We start from the raw sequence: 17,312 nt of genomic DNA, 5'->3' as shown, positions 1-17,312 counted from the left end.
AGCTCCTGGTAGATCAGGAGGCTGAATGTGCCTGGCAATCACTATCTTCCACAGGGATGGCTCATAAAGAACATCATTTCTTGTCAGAATGGTAGACAGTACCAAATACCATGAATGGCAGGAGTTCCACTTAGCAAGGCTCTGAAGGATTTTCACGACCTTGTGTTAGTAATGATGATTTTATAGTGAATCAGTGAGCTTAACCACTGCCCACTCTTCTCACCCCTAGGCCTCACTTTAGATGAGGTTCAAATGAGTACTGAGGACCATCTGAGTAGAAAGAGACAGGAGGAAATCATGTCTGAGCCATTCCGTCTTTACTCTGGGTCAGAACTAAAGATGGAGAGGAAATTCAAGTGCCAGGATTATCTTGGCACTGCCAAGGGCTCTAGCGCTCCTGCTTTGGGCAGGAGAAGTGCACTTGTCAGGCCTAGGCACTGTGTTTTTTGCTTGCTTTCTGTGATAGGAACAATAGTAAGAGAAACAAATGACCTGGTAGAGAAAATGGAAAGAAGAGTTTGCAGTAGGAGGTACCAATTCCCGAGAGAAAGGAAAGCAGTGCTTCTGCTTTGAAGGATGTTTTTTCTAAGGGGTAGAATGCCATCCTTGGAACCTTCCTACATGTTGCAAGGAGGACATGCCTCTTATGGTCTTCCACCAGGCCTTGTCCCACCCCTGATCCTGAAAGGAAGCCTGGGATGTGAACACTAGCCTCTGGAGGGCAGTGAGGCCAATCAAGCCTATACCAGTCAGCCCATATGACACAATTACAGGTAATAGGATCTTGGCCAAGCCAATGACAAATTAGGCCCAGCAGCTACTTCAGAAGAATGGATGCAATTCTATGCTTGACTGGCTATGAAAGTTCTAAGCAGAAGAACAGGGAAAGAGCCTAGCTGAGCCAGCAGCTTTGCAGAGAGGAATCCCACTGGAGCCAGCACATGCTGCTGAGCTTGCTTGGGAAGGCCACCGGTGGTTGGCGACCTAGCCACCTTAGGAATCTAAAAGCTGGCAGGGAGACCCCGTGGCTGGGGAAGAGCAGCGTGACAGATCCCTCATTCTACATTTTCAACTTCTCTTTTCATCAGGGTGTAGAATGGGACTGGAGGACCCTCCTTCTGGGGCTTTTAGAAGTACTTGGCAAGAACCAGGAGCCCAGAAATAAAGGCGTTGTAAGTGGCAGATAACAGCTTGATATTCACATAGTGAGTACAGCCCATCTCTAAACAGGAATTTGTTGGCCTGAATGTCAAAATAATACCTTCACTTAATAGTCTAACGAATGTAGAGGATAAAAACATTCCAGGAAGAGAGAAATGAAAAGCCTGTTTCAGGAGAGCAAAGGGACTCTAATGCCTTCAGAAGAGCAAAAAGACACTGAACATTTTCCCCGACACTGAAACATCATCATTATCTCTTTTAAGTATCCTGGCTGGATGGACAGGGAGAGCCAGGCAGGTCAGAGTCCCATAATAGGCTGTAAGGCCAAGTCTTGGTTATGGACTTTTTCCACGGAAGTTCCTGAATTAGCAGCTCCAGGTCCAGCCTCAATACTCCAGTCTTCTTTGCTCCCCCACAAATACTGAGCTTAGGAAATTTCCCAAAGAACCAAAAAGAAAACAGAAGTAGAGGCTTTATGTGCTTTTGTGACAGGAAAAACAATAAGAAAAACCAATGACCTGATAAAGAAAACATAAAAGTCTTTCAAAGAAGAGTTTACTCTATAAATCTCTAGGATTACAGAGAATCAATTAGTTGACTGAACAAACACTTGCATGTTTCTTTCTACTGGTATGTATGGGGAACTGTAAGAGTAACGGGTCTGGTTTGATGAAGTACAAATTATGAAGTGGATGGTGATGAAACTCGAGGGTGGCAATGTGGTCAGGGGGATGTGGAGACCAAGGGGATGAGGCTTGATCTCAGAAGCAATATGGCAGCCATGTCTTTTTAAGCAGATGCATGTACATGCTCAGATTTGTCTCTTAAAGCAGGAATCATACAGTCAAAAGATATAAGCAGCAGCAGAATCAAAATAAAAGGTTCCATGGAACAATGCCTGTCAATGTTGGACCCTCAGGGAAGTTCTTTACTAGTCCCAGACATTCTGAAGTTGAAAAATATTAAAATATGACAAAAAGAATGATTACCTTCTGCCGGGAGTGGTGGCGCAAGCTTGTAATCCACACACTTAGGAGGTGGAGACAGGAGGATCGTGCAAGTTCGCAGCCAGCCTTGCTGGCTTAAGAGACCCTGTTTCCAAATAAAATATAAAATAGGTCTTGGAGTGTAACTTGGAGGTAGAAGGGTTCCATCCCCAGTACCACTAAAAACAAACAAAACCTGACAAGATATGATTGGGAATGTCGACTTTTAGTATCTGTTTTGCAACTAGGTATGGAGAGAGGTATGCAACTGAGTTTCCTGAACTGTAGGACTGGGATGAATATATCCCTCATAGGTTTGTTGTGAGATAACAATATCATATATAAGAGCATTTGTAAACTGGAAAATGCTATAAAAAATTAAGGCTTGATCACTAGTAAGACAGTGATTTTAGTGATTTTTACCTGAGCACCCTCAAAAGAAAACAGCCTTGAACTAAGAACAAACCATTTGAACGTGATCACTGGTGGGCTCTGAACTGGCCAGGGTGGGTGTGGAGCTGAGACAAACCTTGGCCCTCAAGAGAGCCTTTAGGACCTCCTGGGAGAAGAGCGCTCTTTAAAAACCTAACTGTGATGTAGTCCTCTTTTCCTGGGCAGTAACTAAGACAATATAGAATAAGGTGTTTTTGTGCAAATAAATGGAAAGATGGTCATGCAGCCTACTTTATTTTTTAGAAGGTAAAGATTAGTGGCTCAGTGAGGGTTCCTTCAGACAAAGCAATCAGGAAGTATCGGAGAGGCCAGGCTTCCTTTACTGTCTAGGATCTCTTTAGGATTCAACTGTCTTCTTCCTTGGTCCAGAGACAGAACTTCGCCACCCTTCCTCTGCCCATGTGTCTCCTCCCTTGGCAAGGAATGGGTGCAAATGGACAAGAGAGCAGGCAGGCTACAGAGTTATTCCACAGTGCTTGAGGGGCAAGGGCGGGGGAGCCGGAGGGCACAGGGAGGACACAGACTTAGATTCTGAGAGGATGCGCGGCATAGCGGGTAACTAAAAGGAAGGAGATGGATCTACTTTTCCTTTTATGCTGTTTTCTCTCCCAGAAGTAACACCTCTCTATATAAATACACACTGGTAATCAGGGTGGGGCCACATTCTCTGATACATTTTCTTCCAACAGCAACAGTTGCTTATAATACTTTTATGTGTCTTATTAAAAATGCAGGGGTGGGGAGAAGAGTGGAAAACCAGGGCTGTGTCCAGGCTACTGCAGTCTGAAGAATGAGCTCCCCAGGGGGACATCTTCCTTTTTTGAAGCCAGCAGGAAGAAGGGAAATAGGTCAGGGCAACAGCCCGAGTTTCCAGCTAGGGCTGTCCGGCATGAGGATGTCATTTTCCAGGCAGAAGCAAAGGGCAATTTCTGAGGTTTCAGAGAGGACAAAGGGGTCACTGAGAAAGGCCTTGGAAATGATCACCAAATCCCTATAGGTCCCCTGACATGCTGGGAAGTGCACCTCCTACAGCCAAGTACTGAGAAGAGAGCCAAATTGTGACATTGATCCCTTTTAATACTACCTATGGCCCCTGCTCTAAAGTCCAGGTTTCTCCAACATAGCAGCAATCAGCGTGCTGTGCATGTAGCAGCAAGTTGGTACGTGTGTGCCAGCTAGTTGGCCTTTGGGAAGCGGGTGTCAAGAGACCCCAAATAACTACTCCATTCATGACAAGGCCTCCAAAGGGAGAGGATGGCTGGAATACTCTTTTAGACAGAAAAGAATAACATACCCAGAACCACATGACAACTGGAGTGTGAAAGCCGGGAGTTTGCACTTTTAGGCTGGTTATCTATCCATTAGCTAATACTGCTTCTCACCACTACTTCTGGTAGCAATGGGCACAATTCCCAATCTGGGAATTTATATACCAGATCTGCTTGTCCTTGGCAGTGTGGCAGGGAATTGCCTTAAAAAGGCAGCAGTGTGTGTGTGTGTGTGTGTGTGTGTGTGTGTGTGTGCAAGCACATGCTACCCAATGGGTCACAGCATGCACAGCTCACAGTCACAGCTACAGCAACAGATACAGTCATCTCACAGTGTGTGGTTCAGAAGCAGCCCATGCCCAATGGCAGGGGACAAGACAGTCCACACACACCTTCATAATCAGGACAAGCCATTTAAACCCAATTCTGCATACTTTCTACCACAGAGGCAATAAGCAAACTCTTCTGGTAAATCATTTAGGTTTGTAGGCCATATTGCTTCTGTCTTAACTACGAACTCTGAGTTGCACTGCGTTATAGTAGGGACGCAGCCATAGACAATATATACAGAATTAGTATGGCTGCATTTCAACAGAACTTTCTTTGCAAAAACTGGCAGATCAGATTGCTTGCCCCTGCAAAATACAACTGAGTTGGGCTGGGAAAGAATGTTGAACTCCTTGGACTTGCTCTGAGCAAAGGTTAAGAGATAAGTTTTCTAAGAGCTCCTTGGCTGTTCTGGGATTCAAGGTCACAAAGAGCATCAGGTAGCCGGGTGTGCTGGCATAAGCCTGTAATCCCAGTAGTTGGGAAACTGAGACAGAAGGATCGCAGGTTTAAGGATTGCACCAGCCTTGGCAATTTAGCAAGACTGTCAACAACCTAGAGAGACCTGTTTCAAAATGAAAAAAAAAAAAAAAATATATATATATATATATATGGATTGGGGGTATAGCTCAGAGGTAGAATGCTCCTGGGTTCAATCCCTAGTATCAAAACAAAAACAAAACAATAACAACAACAACAACAACAAAAAAACAATCAAACACCCCCCCCAAAACAAAAAAACCCTAAAACCAAAGAGATCAGGTAATGACATGGCGGAGGCTGGCAGCACCATGAGAACACTCAGTCCACTAACCTGGAACAGGTCTCCCAGCCTTCAATGCAGGGGAAAGAACCAACACCTATAGGAACCAATGGCCGGGGCCCCAAGCACCATGTGCTTCAGACCACTGCTGTGACCAAAGTACCCAATAAGAACAACTCAGGAGGAAAGATTTATTGGGGCTCATGGTTTATCCATAGGGCTGAAGCATAAATGACAGCGGCAGGCTGGGTGCATGGGGGGAAGCTGTTCTCACATCATAGAGGCCAGAAACAGAGGGAGAGAGAGAGAAGGGGCCTGTGGACATATACAGTCCCCAGACCACACTCCCCATGACCTTCCTCCTACAGCCACGTCCCACAGGCCTATGTTACCATTCAGTAAATCCATTCAAACCATCAGTCCAATGAGATCAGAACCTCATGATTCAATGATTTTGCCTCCCAGTATTTTCCAGTTGCCAATACATGAGCTTTTTCAGGGGACATTCTATATTCATCATAACAACCAGAGAAAGAGGCAGCGCAGAAAGAGTGGCCAGAGACACATTCAGGAAAGTGGAACTGAGTGGAGGCTGGAACATCAGTAGCTCTATGCTGACTAATGCCAGTGTGACAGACCTGTGAAGAAGCAGGTGATCAGGTCTCAAGATAAAAGGGGCCCTATGAAAACAGAGAGGAGCTGCCTGACATTTCCAGGCGCCACAAGCAGATATGGGATGGAAAGACCAAGAGTTCTCTCCTCTCTCAAAAACGGATGAAGAGGCAGGCAGGGATTCCTGTGCCACCCTCCAGAGCCAGGACAGTACACTTAGGAAACACGGTGTGTTTTTCTGTGCAGGTGCCCTGCAAGCGAGCTTCCTCTTCACTTCTTGACAGGCGTTAGACTTAGGGACAGTGACCACTACACAATCCCTCTCTGTCTACATCCTCCCCAAGTGGCTTTATGCCTTTACACATGGCAGTCCAACCTGAAGACTGGGCCTCTGAGCGGGTCATACAGAAGGGCCCAACAGAGTGTTTTGAAATCCTGTCCTTTCCTCTAATTCTGCAGATTTGCAGTAACTGGGGAAAGATGAAGGGCATAGGGAAATCTTGGCCAACAATGAGATAATATCAATAAATGTTTATAAATTTAAAGGGAAGGGATGGGGTAGGACCCAGGACAATCATATCTTGAAAATACCGGGATAATGCTTGATTATCAAGGAAATGGTACAAAGTATATAAAACCACCAGCAGCGACCGACCCAGCAGCAGCTTGGCTCCAGAGTTCCTGAAGGGCAATGCAGGACCTTGGAGGCTGCCCTGCAGGTAAGGGCTAGCTGAGGGGAGGGCTGGGTCCACTCACGCCTCCTACAGTCACACATTTCAGTGAATCACACTTTTCTCCTTTGGTAGATCTTTTTTGGAGGTGGGAGGGAGAGCCAAGAAAACCATTCCTCAAGACAGCTTTCGGAATAAAGGCGAAGGTGGTACACAGGTAAAAATAAACGAATAAAGCTCTTAAAAAATAAAGACCTCTGTTTATTCCAATACTGTTGAGAAAACAGTTTTCATTCATCATATGAAGAGAAATGACCAGGAGAGTCAGATGCACCGGGTTCCTTCAGTCGACATCTTGTCTCACTCAGTTGAGGGCATACTCCTAATTTCCTTTGGATAATGACCTTTCCAAACAGCCTGCCCAACTAACTACATAAACAGCTTAAAAAAATGCAGCCAAGTTCTTTATCGAGACCCTCAAAATAGGGCCGCTACAATCAAGAAAGATAAATATCAACTTTTGGATTAGACCAAGGATCTGCAAACTCATAATGCCAGGGGTATCAAAGAAGGTGGGGGAAAACGTCCGCTCTTTTGTCAGTAAATGTTAACAAAGGTAAGGTCACAGTAACCGTGAGACAGTACAAATGTGTCTGGCCACTCGTTCCTTTTAACTGGTCAGCATTCTCTTTGACCCCTTGTATATTAGGCTATCTATCACCAGTGGGCCAGAAATATAATTAGACAGAAAAGTCTCTGGGAAAACAGGAGTAGAAAAGAAAGGGAAAGAAACCTCAGGAGATGTGAGCAATAGGAAGATGACTCTGGTCATCAAAACAGAAAGAGAATTCTGATTTAGATGTAAGGGAGGAAAATGCTCCCAACAAATGGCTCAGGCAGGACAGGAAGGGATTTCTTCCCTCTAGCTAAAGCACAAGAGACGAGCAGACATTGGTGTCTGCTTCCTCTGTCACAGCCTTCAGTTGAGAACTTGAGTGGACTTCATCTGAACTAGAGTTGAAATCTAGTTCAACATCCAAAGGCCCACAAGTTTGTCCCACCTATCTCTGGGCCCCTTTGAAAACCGCAACAGAGCCAGTCGTGGTGGTGAACACCTATAATTCCAGTACTTGGGAGCCTGAGACAGGAGGATGGTGGGTTCAAAGCCAGTCTCAGCAACTTAGCGAGGCTCTCAGCACATTGGCAAGACCCTGTTTCCAAATAAGAACTAAAATAGGGTTGGGACACACACACACACACACACCTTGCAACAGGTACTGATAGACAACTGGAGTGTTTAGATTCTGGAAACACTTCTCTGGTAGGGAGCTATCTTTAATTGGTAAAAATATAAGCTACATTGTTTAGTTTGAAGACAAGAAGGGAGGGAGGGGGCAGGTAGATATGTCAGCATTAAGGTTTCCTATTTCACAAGTATAAATGCATCTTAACAAAAACAAACAGTAATGTGAGTCTGGGATAGCTTAAGTCCAGCAGGCCCCAGCCCAAGCACTGTAGGGACAGGTGGCCAACGAAGCTGATGTAATAGCGCTGAGTAGCTGCAGTTGATGTTTGGGAAATGGAATCCAGATCTCTTGAATTGAGAATTCAAGATTTCTTTTGCCAAATTTGTTTCTTTCACAAAACGAGAAGGCAGGTGCTAGAGTAATCCCAAAGAGGTGGCAACCAACAGCAAGGACACTGCTGAGTTGGAAGTCAAAGTGGTGTTTCTCTTAATGCCACTTGTTCCAGCGCCTCAGGCTGGCCTGTTCTCCCTGCCTCTCACACCTAATGAGTGCTGGTGATTCAAGTCAAAATGAGACGCCAAAGCCTCTACACAGGCTTTCGTACCACTGAATGTTGTAAAGATACACACACACTTGCACCCAAGGATCTATGAAGACCCACAAGAGAGAAAACTTCTGGGACCACATTAGATGCAGCTCAGTGTATGTTACGATACTGCATGCAAGCTGGAGGGACCTGAGAGATTGGAGAGTAAAGGAAACAGGGACAAAGGCAGACCGCAAATCCTAAGCCCGAGCCCAGCACACTTTCCCATTGTTCTTTTCTTGGGCCCACCTAGCAGGATGAACAGCTGGCATAATCCTGGAAGGAAGATGGATCTGTTGACAAAGACCTGAGCAAAATTAGCAGGTAGAAGGGCACCACAGCAGCTGAGAGCCTGACTCCTGCCTGAGAGAGCCAGCCCAACAGGCAGAAACAGAAATACAATTAAATTAAGTCAGAAAACCCGCTACAGAAAATGCAATTACTCAAAGATACAAATAAATGTTCAAAGAAAATTGGCCCCTGACAGGGTTAGTCAAGCTTCTAAATCCAGCTGGAGGCAGGCAGCTCAGACTAATTCACCAAGGAGAAGGACGGCAAAGCTGTAAGATATTGGCATTAGGATTCTGGCTGGGCTGGCCCGGTGCTCACCACTTGTCCCAGGCCACCAGTGGAGAGGAGTAATTTAGGGGCGCCTGCCCAATGATGCAGGGCTCCTGGAAATAGATGTGGGGAGATGCAAGAATGGCTCATGGATGTGCAAGGCTGAACTGGGTAAAGGTGACAGACCGATCTGACATGACAGAGAAGTGCCAGACCAAGGGAGCCCTACTCACCCTCCCACACAAGAAGCAAACGGGAGGTCCTACCTCTCGCTGCAGCACCAGCTCCTTGGTGAAAAGCATGGCTTCCTCGCTGAACGGCTCTCCTTCCTGCACCAAGCCGGGGAGGTTTCGGGCTCCTCTGGGGCACTCAATGCCTATATCAGGAGAAAAAGAAGAATCTGTGATGCCAAGGGGCCCACGAGGCCTGCGGCCCAGCAAGGACAGCTCCACCGCCACCTCAAACACTGAGCTCCATCTGCTCTGATGCCAAGGTAGAGGCAGGGAGGGGTATAGTTCATTCAGCTAGCTGGAAAGCCAACGCTCACAGCAGCAATGGTGGAGAGGGGCTCTTGGCCTTGGCACCTGGGGGAAAGAAGCAGTCCAAGGAGGTGTGCAGGAAGCAGCCCCCAGACCCCCGGCGTTTGGGATGATGCTCATCTAGACCCCTTCCAGGGGTCTGCCCAGGCCCACAGTACCACAGGTTCAGCCATCGCACCAAGGACTCCCTCACCTACATGACACCGCTGTCCCAGTCACTGTGCTGCCCCAGAGCCACCACAGCTGGAGCCTGGACGCTTTACCCTACTCTTTCACATCAAATTCCAAAGTGCAGTTCAGTATTATTTTCCTTTTCAAATAAGCTTCCCCCTCCGTCCTTTGGTTACATTTTAGACACTAGTACTTTCAGTTTTTCATCTGGAATTAGAGATGGAAAGAATTCCAGAACACTGATGAAGTATTAGGTGCCTGGAGCCAGAGAGACCTGGATTCTCATCCTAACTCTTTTCAACTATTAACCTTGTGACCTCAGCCAAATAACTGAATAAAGTTCCATTTTCCCTATTTGTAAAACAGATATATCTACTTCATAAGGTTGCTGTGTGAACTAGGAAAGATTATATATGTAAATATTTAGAATAATACTGTCCACATGGAAAAATTGGATATATTTTAGCTATTAACTTCACCACTTTTACCCCTCTTAATGCTCTTTGAGCATTCCAAAATGCTCAAAAATCTCAGTCTTCTTTGGCTCTACCACTAGTCTCTAAGATTTCTGAAGACAGAAAGCTATCCTTTATACTTGCTTGTATCCAATGACAATATTTTGTATGAAATAAGTGCTCACTAACCAACCTAAATGGCCTTTTCTTTCTTTGATTCACTCACTCACTTTGAAAATACATTTATCACTAGCAGTGGTGGTCTGTGACAGACCATGAAATACATTGCATTTTGATATCTGGGTAAGACTTATAAATATTTCAAAGTAATTCATACTCCAGCTGTAATTATGAAGTAAGACGCTGAACTGGGCTGAAGACACAGAAAAAGCAAATGCTGAACATCTGAGGAGGCTGCACTCAGTGTCCCTGTCTCTGAATCAATGCTGGTCCCTCCTGCTGCAATAATTTGCAGTGATGAGAGCTACCTTATTTACAAATAGCCCTAGGTGAAGGGACAGAAGCTTGGCCTGGAGAGGCCAGAAGCCGGGCACAGAATACTGCAACACCCACTGGGGCGCCTTGGGGAGAAAGCGCCACCACGGCTGGGACAGAAGGTGTACCTGCTCATGAGTAAAGCTAGGTGGCTGCTCATGTTTCTGGCCAGAGGATAGATTCATAAAGCCCAGAAGGAAAGGGATAGCCTACATCTTGGCTCTTAGCAGATGAAGAACAGAGCGTCCTTTCTAAACCTCCAAGCCTTGCCAATGGAACAGATCATGTGTAGTGCAGGGCAAAGTGGGGCAGTAGGAGAGGGGCTGCTGGAACTGGCTGCAGAGACCACCCTTGCGAAGACGCCACAGCTGAAGGGCCTACCCAAATGTCACATGTTTGAGAAGATCACCTGGGTTACCTCACTCCCTGCATTTTTGTGCAAGGCTGCAGGAGGAGTGAAACTTATTTTTTGTAAAAGACAGCAAGAAACTCGGGAGTCAAACAGCCTGAGATTAACCCTGAAGGGAGAGATGAGGCTAGAGTAAAACAGAATGAAAGATAGTCCACGTTCTTCGAAACATCAATGGCCAAAACCACTTTTCATCTTATATCTGCAAACTAAGCAAGAGGAGAATTGCCAGGGAGAAAAAATAAACGATTCTGTTGAACTATTTTGCCACATACCCATAGATAAAGAATTGCTGCAGAAACAAGAATAATGCAAAAGCCAGTATTCGGTCTGTTTCTGGCCCTGTGTCAGAGCTGAGGTGCTGTGGGGGTGGGGCTGCTGAGCATGGGCTGGTAGAGCTAGGGGCAGCAGGAAGCAGGGGAAAGAATTTCCATCTGGAGCCTGGCTGGTTGAGAGCCTACTCTACTCCTGTCCCTCTCTTGGTACTCTCTGAAATAGCAAGGAACCGGCCAAGCTGCAGAGATCAGAGCAGCAGCCTCTGAATCCTGCAGCCCACCAAGTGATTACATTGAGAAAGCATGACTGCTCGTTGGGCCCAGGGAGTTAAACAAAGCAAGCAGAAATGCACTCAACACATCTTCAGGAAAAGGTCCTTTGGGCCCATGGAAACCGAATCCCACCACTCTGAATGGATGAAAAGGAAAGGAAGGCCTTTGTTATGCTGCTTCTCCACGTCCCAGCTGGACTCTAGCTTGTTAAGAGGAAGAAGCTGAAGCAGACTGCTTGCCCTTTTTAAAGTAGAAATAAGTAAATACTCATTCATACCAATTCCTATTGCACATGTGGGCAAGAAAAGGGAAAGGTTTCCCTTTGCCTCCTCTGAAGTAAGCCTTGCCAAGGCGAGAGGGGCCCTAGGTGGGACTCGAAGCAGGTGGGGGAGGCAGATCCTATTACCAGGCCAAGGTTCAAAGTCAGAGTACAGAGAATAGGAAGGATTTTGTGGCATCTGAATGTCCGAGTGAGAAAAATTTGCTGAGCCAAGTTACATAGGCAGATAAAGGGTTGTGTAGATGAGGGGTTTTCAGACTTTGAGTGTGTGTGTGTGTGTGTGTGTGTGTGTGTGTGTGTGTGTGTGTGTGTGTAGGACTGGGGATTGAACCCAGGGGCATTCTACTCTGAGCTACACCCTTAGCCCTATTTTTTAATTGAAAACAAGATCTCACTAAGTTGCAGAGGGCCTCACTAAGTTGCTGAGGCTGACTGCGAGCTTGCGATCCTCCTGTATCAGCCCCTCAAGTACTGGGATTATAAGAATACTCCACCACTCCTTGGTCAGACTTTGAATTTTTACCATGACACAAATATGCATTTACATATAAGTACGTCTGTAAATGCATTACCCTATATCTAAGTTTTCACAAAACAGTGGTTCCTGATTAAATGTGTTGTATATGATAGTCTCTCGCCTGTTCCATTTTATTAAAGAGAACAACAAAATGGCTTTGACATTGATTTGATTTAGGACCGTGAGTGGGGTACAACACACAGCTTGAGAACCACCTGCAGAGACCAAGGTGCAAAGAAGGAAGGGGGCAGAGTTCAAACCTGCTCTAGCTGAGGGTTTATCAGGTACCAGACTTGCTTTCGTGTCCTGAGGGCTCGAGAAACAGGGCAAAAAGTAACTGTCAACTGGCAGAGAGGGGCCCATATAAATGTCGACCTCCTGCTGCAGCAAGGAGTTCTGAGCGCACCTCTGCCCAGCCATGCTGTGCCTTCACTCAAGCAAGGCCTGCACTGCTGGGCCACTGTCCCTCTGTGCGATATCCTTGCCAATAAAGTTAACTTTAAGAAGAAAAGAGGGGGGAAAAAAAGAAAGAAAGGAAAACAGATAGAGGGAATAAAAGGTGGGGTTTCCAGAAGGCAAACATGAGGCTGGGCAGGCTGACAGGCACCGGTGGAGAGATCCCATGCCATGTGGGGCCTTGGATTGAAGTGAGACACCACGGGCATTCCCGAAGCTCTCCCAGCCAGGGGAGGAAGGGCCGGTAATTCTGGATCTTGCTTCTTGCCCCAATAGCTGTCTTTCCTGATAATGCGCAGCGCTGCCTGCTGATAAGGATGCACCATCTCAGCTCTGCTTCCAACACCACAGGTGCACAGTGAGTGCCTGGCTTGCCCTTGCCACAGCAAGCCTTTCTAAAAACAAAACTATTTTAATTAAAAAAAAATAGTACAGCTAAAATAATCCTAAGTATTCTTGAGCATTTTCCTTCTCCATGATGGGCTGTGCCACAATGCAGCGAGACCCCGTGGGCCTTCCCAGCCGAGTTCCAGTAAGCAAGCACAGAGGTGACACACGTGCCATCCCTCCAGCTCTGGATGGCCACTGGCCACGTCAAAGCTCGGCAGACACACCTGCCCACAGGTAAAGGCTCATTATTTTTCACACTCTTAGCTTTCCAGCATATGAATGGTTGATCGTGACTACTTAAAATCAGAAGGGCATTTTGCCTGCTTTCTGTAGCATTTAGGAAGGCAAACTTTACTAGTTGTCAGTATATTATGGTTCTGGTTTCTGCTCTGCCCCTGACAAACTATTCAACTTCCCCAGGCTTCTATAAAATGAAGGAGTTACAAAAGCTCGGCCAGCTACAAGATCCTGTAATTTTGCTTATGCCCTTTTGAGATTCCTCACCCAAGGCTTGACTCATGCAGTATAGGGTACCTCCTTTAAAACTTAAAATGCTAGGCTATGGAATAATCATTCTATTAAAAAAATTATACACTTGGAGACATTGACTAACTAGGTCAATTAACGCAAACACTTTGGTCAGTCAGCTTCAGAATGAGAAGAATAAATTCTTGTTAATGACAAGATAATGGCTATATAAGAGATTCTATTGACGGCTGTGCGAGGGCTATGCATCGCTCTGAATATTTTACACTGTATGCTGAGTTTTATGATACGTAAGCCTCAGGCCTTAAAGTGTGTGGCTTTTTTCTTCTATCCAGCAGTAGAGCTAAGGGCGAGCATGGAAATCTGGCTTGGCAAGAAGTGACAGCTCCCAGTGGCACTTAGTCCAGCAAACAAAAGGCCAGGCATTGGCAGAAGGAAACAAAACCAGTGGAGACAGAGGCCAGTTTGAAGGATTAGTCACTGGTGCATCCCGCACGTCCACCGTGTTCTTACGGCTGCGGCAGACATCACGCAGGGAAGGCGACGGGAGGCACGTGGCAGAGCGGCCTTCTGCCCATCTACGACACCCAGAGACGCCAAGCTCGCCTGGGCCCTCCTGCTCCATTTTACTAATACTTGTTATTCTGGCTCTGCGCTGGGTCAGAGACAGGGATTTGGTGATGATAAAGAAAGACTGTTCACGAAGCTCAATTACCAGGTAGAAAAGACGATCTCCCTGAACCACTGTCTAAGGCCGGTTACTACTGGCTGAACTTGCCATTTAGCCTACGGGCTGCAGAGTGTTAACATGGGATAGATAACTGGATTATGTTAGGCAGATGCATGACCGGCTGGCAGGCTGTGGGCAGAGTGTAGTGGGCGAGTCAATCATGGGCTCATCATGCCATGTCCCTTGCTAAGGAGACTGCCTTGGGCAGCTCTGTTTCCCAGCGTGTGACCCTGGCCTCTGTTCTCTCCCTTCTCCAGAGCTGGAAATAGGAAAAGAGCAGGAGATAAGGCCTGGCAAAGGAGGAGGGGGAGAGAGGCCACTATACCAGACGGAAGGGAAGCTCATCTGCAGTCAGGGCGGCAGCAGGCAAAGGCTCTGGGGCTGCAGGTGTAGTTCAGTGGGGCAGCGCTTGCCATAAATTCGATCCAAAGAAAAGAAAAAGAAAAGAAAGGAAAACAAAAGACGCTTGGTCTAAATAGAATGGTAGCTACTAGGTGAACCAATACAATTCTTTTTCTGGAACTGGAATGGGGCGGTCTGTAAAACACAAGCCCTACTTAGGAGTCAGAGGAAGGATCCAGTAAACAGAGGGGGCTAACCTGCATCAACTCGGAGATTCCCTGGGTCCTTTCAGTCCCAGGTCCTGGATCTGTGAGACCTGACCCTAGATTTTCATGGATGTCCAGGTAAACCTGTTCTCTCCCCTCATTGCTAACAAGAGCCAGTCTGAGAATCTTGTATTTTCAGCTGAAATGAAACTCAAACAGGAATTTCTTCTGAGGGCAGGCACTGCATCATACTCGGATTCTATCCTCTCCTACACCCAACACACTGTCTGGCACACAGCGACACTGTACATCCTCAATAAGCACTGAATAAAGGAACATCAGTGAAAAATACTTTGAAAAAGAAGCACACACAGAGAGAAGGAAATGGTTAATAAACCATCAAGGTCACAGACCCTAAGGGAGGTCCAGAGTGATCCTCTTGGAGGAGAATGGTATTTTGTACAAATATCAGGCGAAAGGCCTACTGAATCCTTAACTACATACATCCCGTTTTCCCATGATTACAAAATTCTTTAAGGAGAAAAACACAGCACAGCTGTATCTACGGATCCCACTGATCTTTAAACCGGCACATCTGGAGAATGCGGTTTAAATCCAGAGATGAAGCGGCCAACGTTGGGCAGCCACAGCCAAGAGACCCGAGGCTGGGGCCCAGCACAGACACTGGCATTCAATTCAACAGAGAAGGAAAACAATTCCCACGTACGACCTATGATCAGCGCTAGCAAGCTATGTGGCCGCGTGGAAACACAGAAAACTGGAGCACACTTAAAGAGAAGAGGAGCAAATGACTCAGGGGCGGGGAGGCCTGCCTTTAAAGGGAAGATGAAAGGTGCTAAATCTGTACAGCTTGGCTAAGCGGTGACTAAGAGGGTAACACGATAACAATCTGCAAATATTTGAAAGGTGTAAACACAAGAAAGGAGGGGAAATGCTGAGCCTGAGAGCAGGGGGTGTAATTATTAGGGAAAGAAAATCTGGACAAAATATCGGAAAAAGAGCGTGGGGATGACGACTGGGTTATAAATAAGTTGCCCAATGGCAATGAAGATGTTGTTATTGGATCCCAAAGCAGAAAGGTGGTCAGTCACTCCATCCGCCCTGCTGCTTACAGTGAAAGCAGACCAGAGCAATACACTATGACTTTGTTTTCTACACTTAGGCAAAGACTGCTTTAATAGTATTCAAATCTAAATCCCTCTGTTTTAAGTACCGCTCCCTAAAATTTCCACACAATTTTTGCAGCTCAAACCACAGAGGAGACAGAATAGCAGTTCTGGTGGGACTTTGAGAACAAAAACAGGCTTTATCTACTAGCAACAGACCTGACTAACAGATAAAGGGGGCCTGAGTGTGGACATGGGGTTGGACAGCTGGGACAGGGTAGCAGACTGTCTCATCTACTGGGTCATCTTCATCCCTAGTCTCTAGGACCTTGGGCAAGAATGCCGTAAAGTTTTCCAGATGCGAAACTATGGACACCTCTACCTTCTCGCTGTATACAGTCCTCTGGAGGACTGTCAAGGACAAGGCAAGGCTAAGAAAGAACACCAAAATAAGCTTCCTGTCACACTGACTGCACTCCAATACCTTTGCCTGAGATCCTGCTGCTGTAGCTACTCAATTTATAATCCACAGGCTCTCATCAGAGTTTTACCCCCAGATTCAATTAGTTCCATGTCTCTACCTTCCCCGCTACCTTTCTCCCCACCAACAAACAAAAGTTAAAAAAACAAAAAAACAAAAACCACACATAGAGAGTATGACACTTAAACCATGTATATAGGTCAAGAAAAGCAGTATTTTAAGTCCATTCAGAATGATTTAAAAAATCCTTTGGTGAGAATATATAGAGATAGCTATTCCCTTCTAAGCACCAAGAACAAAAACTCTCAGCCATCAACATGAAAGGTAGAAGCAGTCTTGCCAAATACTTAATTTGTTGTTGTTATTATTACTGGGTATTCAATCCAGTGGCATTCTACTGCCAACCTATACCCCAAGTTTTTTTTTTTTTTTGGTGGTACTGGGGTTCCTGGAAGCCCTTCTACCTCCGGGCTACACTCCCAGACCTATTTTATATTTTTGAAACAGGGTCTCTTACACCAGCGTGGCTGGCTTTTGAACCTGCGCGATCTTCCTGTCTCCGCCTCCCAAGCGCGGGGATTACAAGCGTGAGCCACCACGCCTGGCTTACCCCAAGTTTTTAAAAATTTTTTAGTTTCTTTGAAACAGGGTCTAAGTTGTTAAAGGTCTGGGTAAAATGCTGAGGCTGGCCTCCAATCTGTTAATCCTCCTGTCTCAACCTCTCAAGTACTGGGATTACAGGTGTGCACCACCATTCCTGACTTCATCTGCCTAATTTTAAGAGATGTAGCTGTCACATAAATCAACTGAAAGCCGCGCATGGTGGCACATGCTTGTAATCCCAGTACTTGGGAGGCTGAGACAGGAGGATCACAGGTTTGTGACAAGCCTCAGCAACTTGTGAGGCCCTCTGCAACTCAGTGAGACCCTGTTTCAAAATAAAGAATAAAAAATATGGCTTGGGGTGTGTAGTTCAGAGGTAGAATGCTCCGAGTTCAGTCCCCAGTTCCGGAAAAAAAAAATAAAAATAAAAATAAAATCCAAG

At 46.1% G+C, this 17,312-nt stretch overlaps 1 protein-coding gene across 1 annotated transcript in view; it reads right to left on the bottom strand.

The window, feature by feature from the left end:
* SND1 (staphylococcal nuclease and tudor domain containing 1) overlaps window positions 1–17,312 on the bottom strand; it is a gene marked incomplete at its 3' end in the record, with an annotated part of 461,155 nt that overhangs the window by 88,776 nt on the left and 355,067 nt on the right. The window contains exon 16 of the mRNA XM_080701065.1: window positions 8,902–9,011. Within this exon, the coding sequence (XP_080557191.1) occupies window positions 8,902–9,011 (110 nt within the window). The remainder of the gene's footprint in view (window positions 1–8,901; window positions 9,012–17,312) is intronic.

This window comes from Muscardinus avellanarius, assembly GCF_963383645.1.
Source record: "Muscardinus avellanarius genome assembly, chromosome: 9".
NCBI classification, from domain to species: domain Eukaryota; kingdom Metazoa; phylum Chordata; class Mammalia; order Rodentia; family Gliridae; genus Muscardinus; species Muscardinus avellanarius.
Note: the sequence above shows the minus strand (reverse complement) of the source record. Positions and strands in the feature narration are given on the sequence as shown.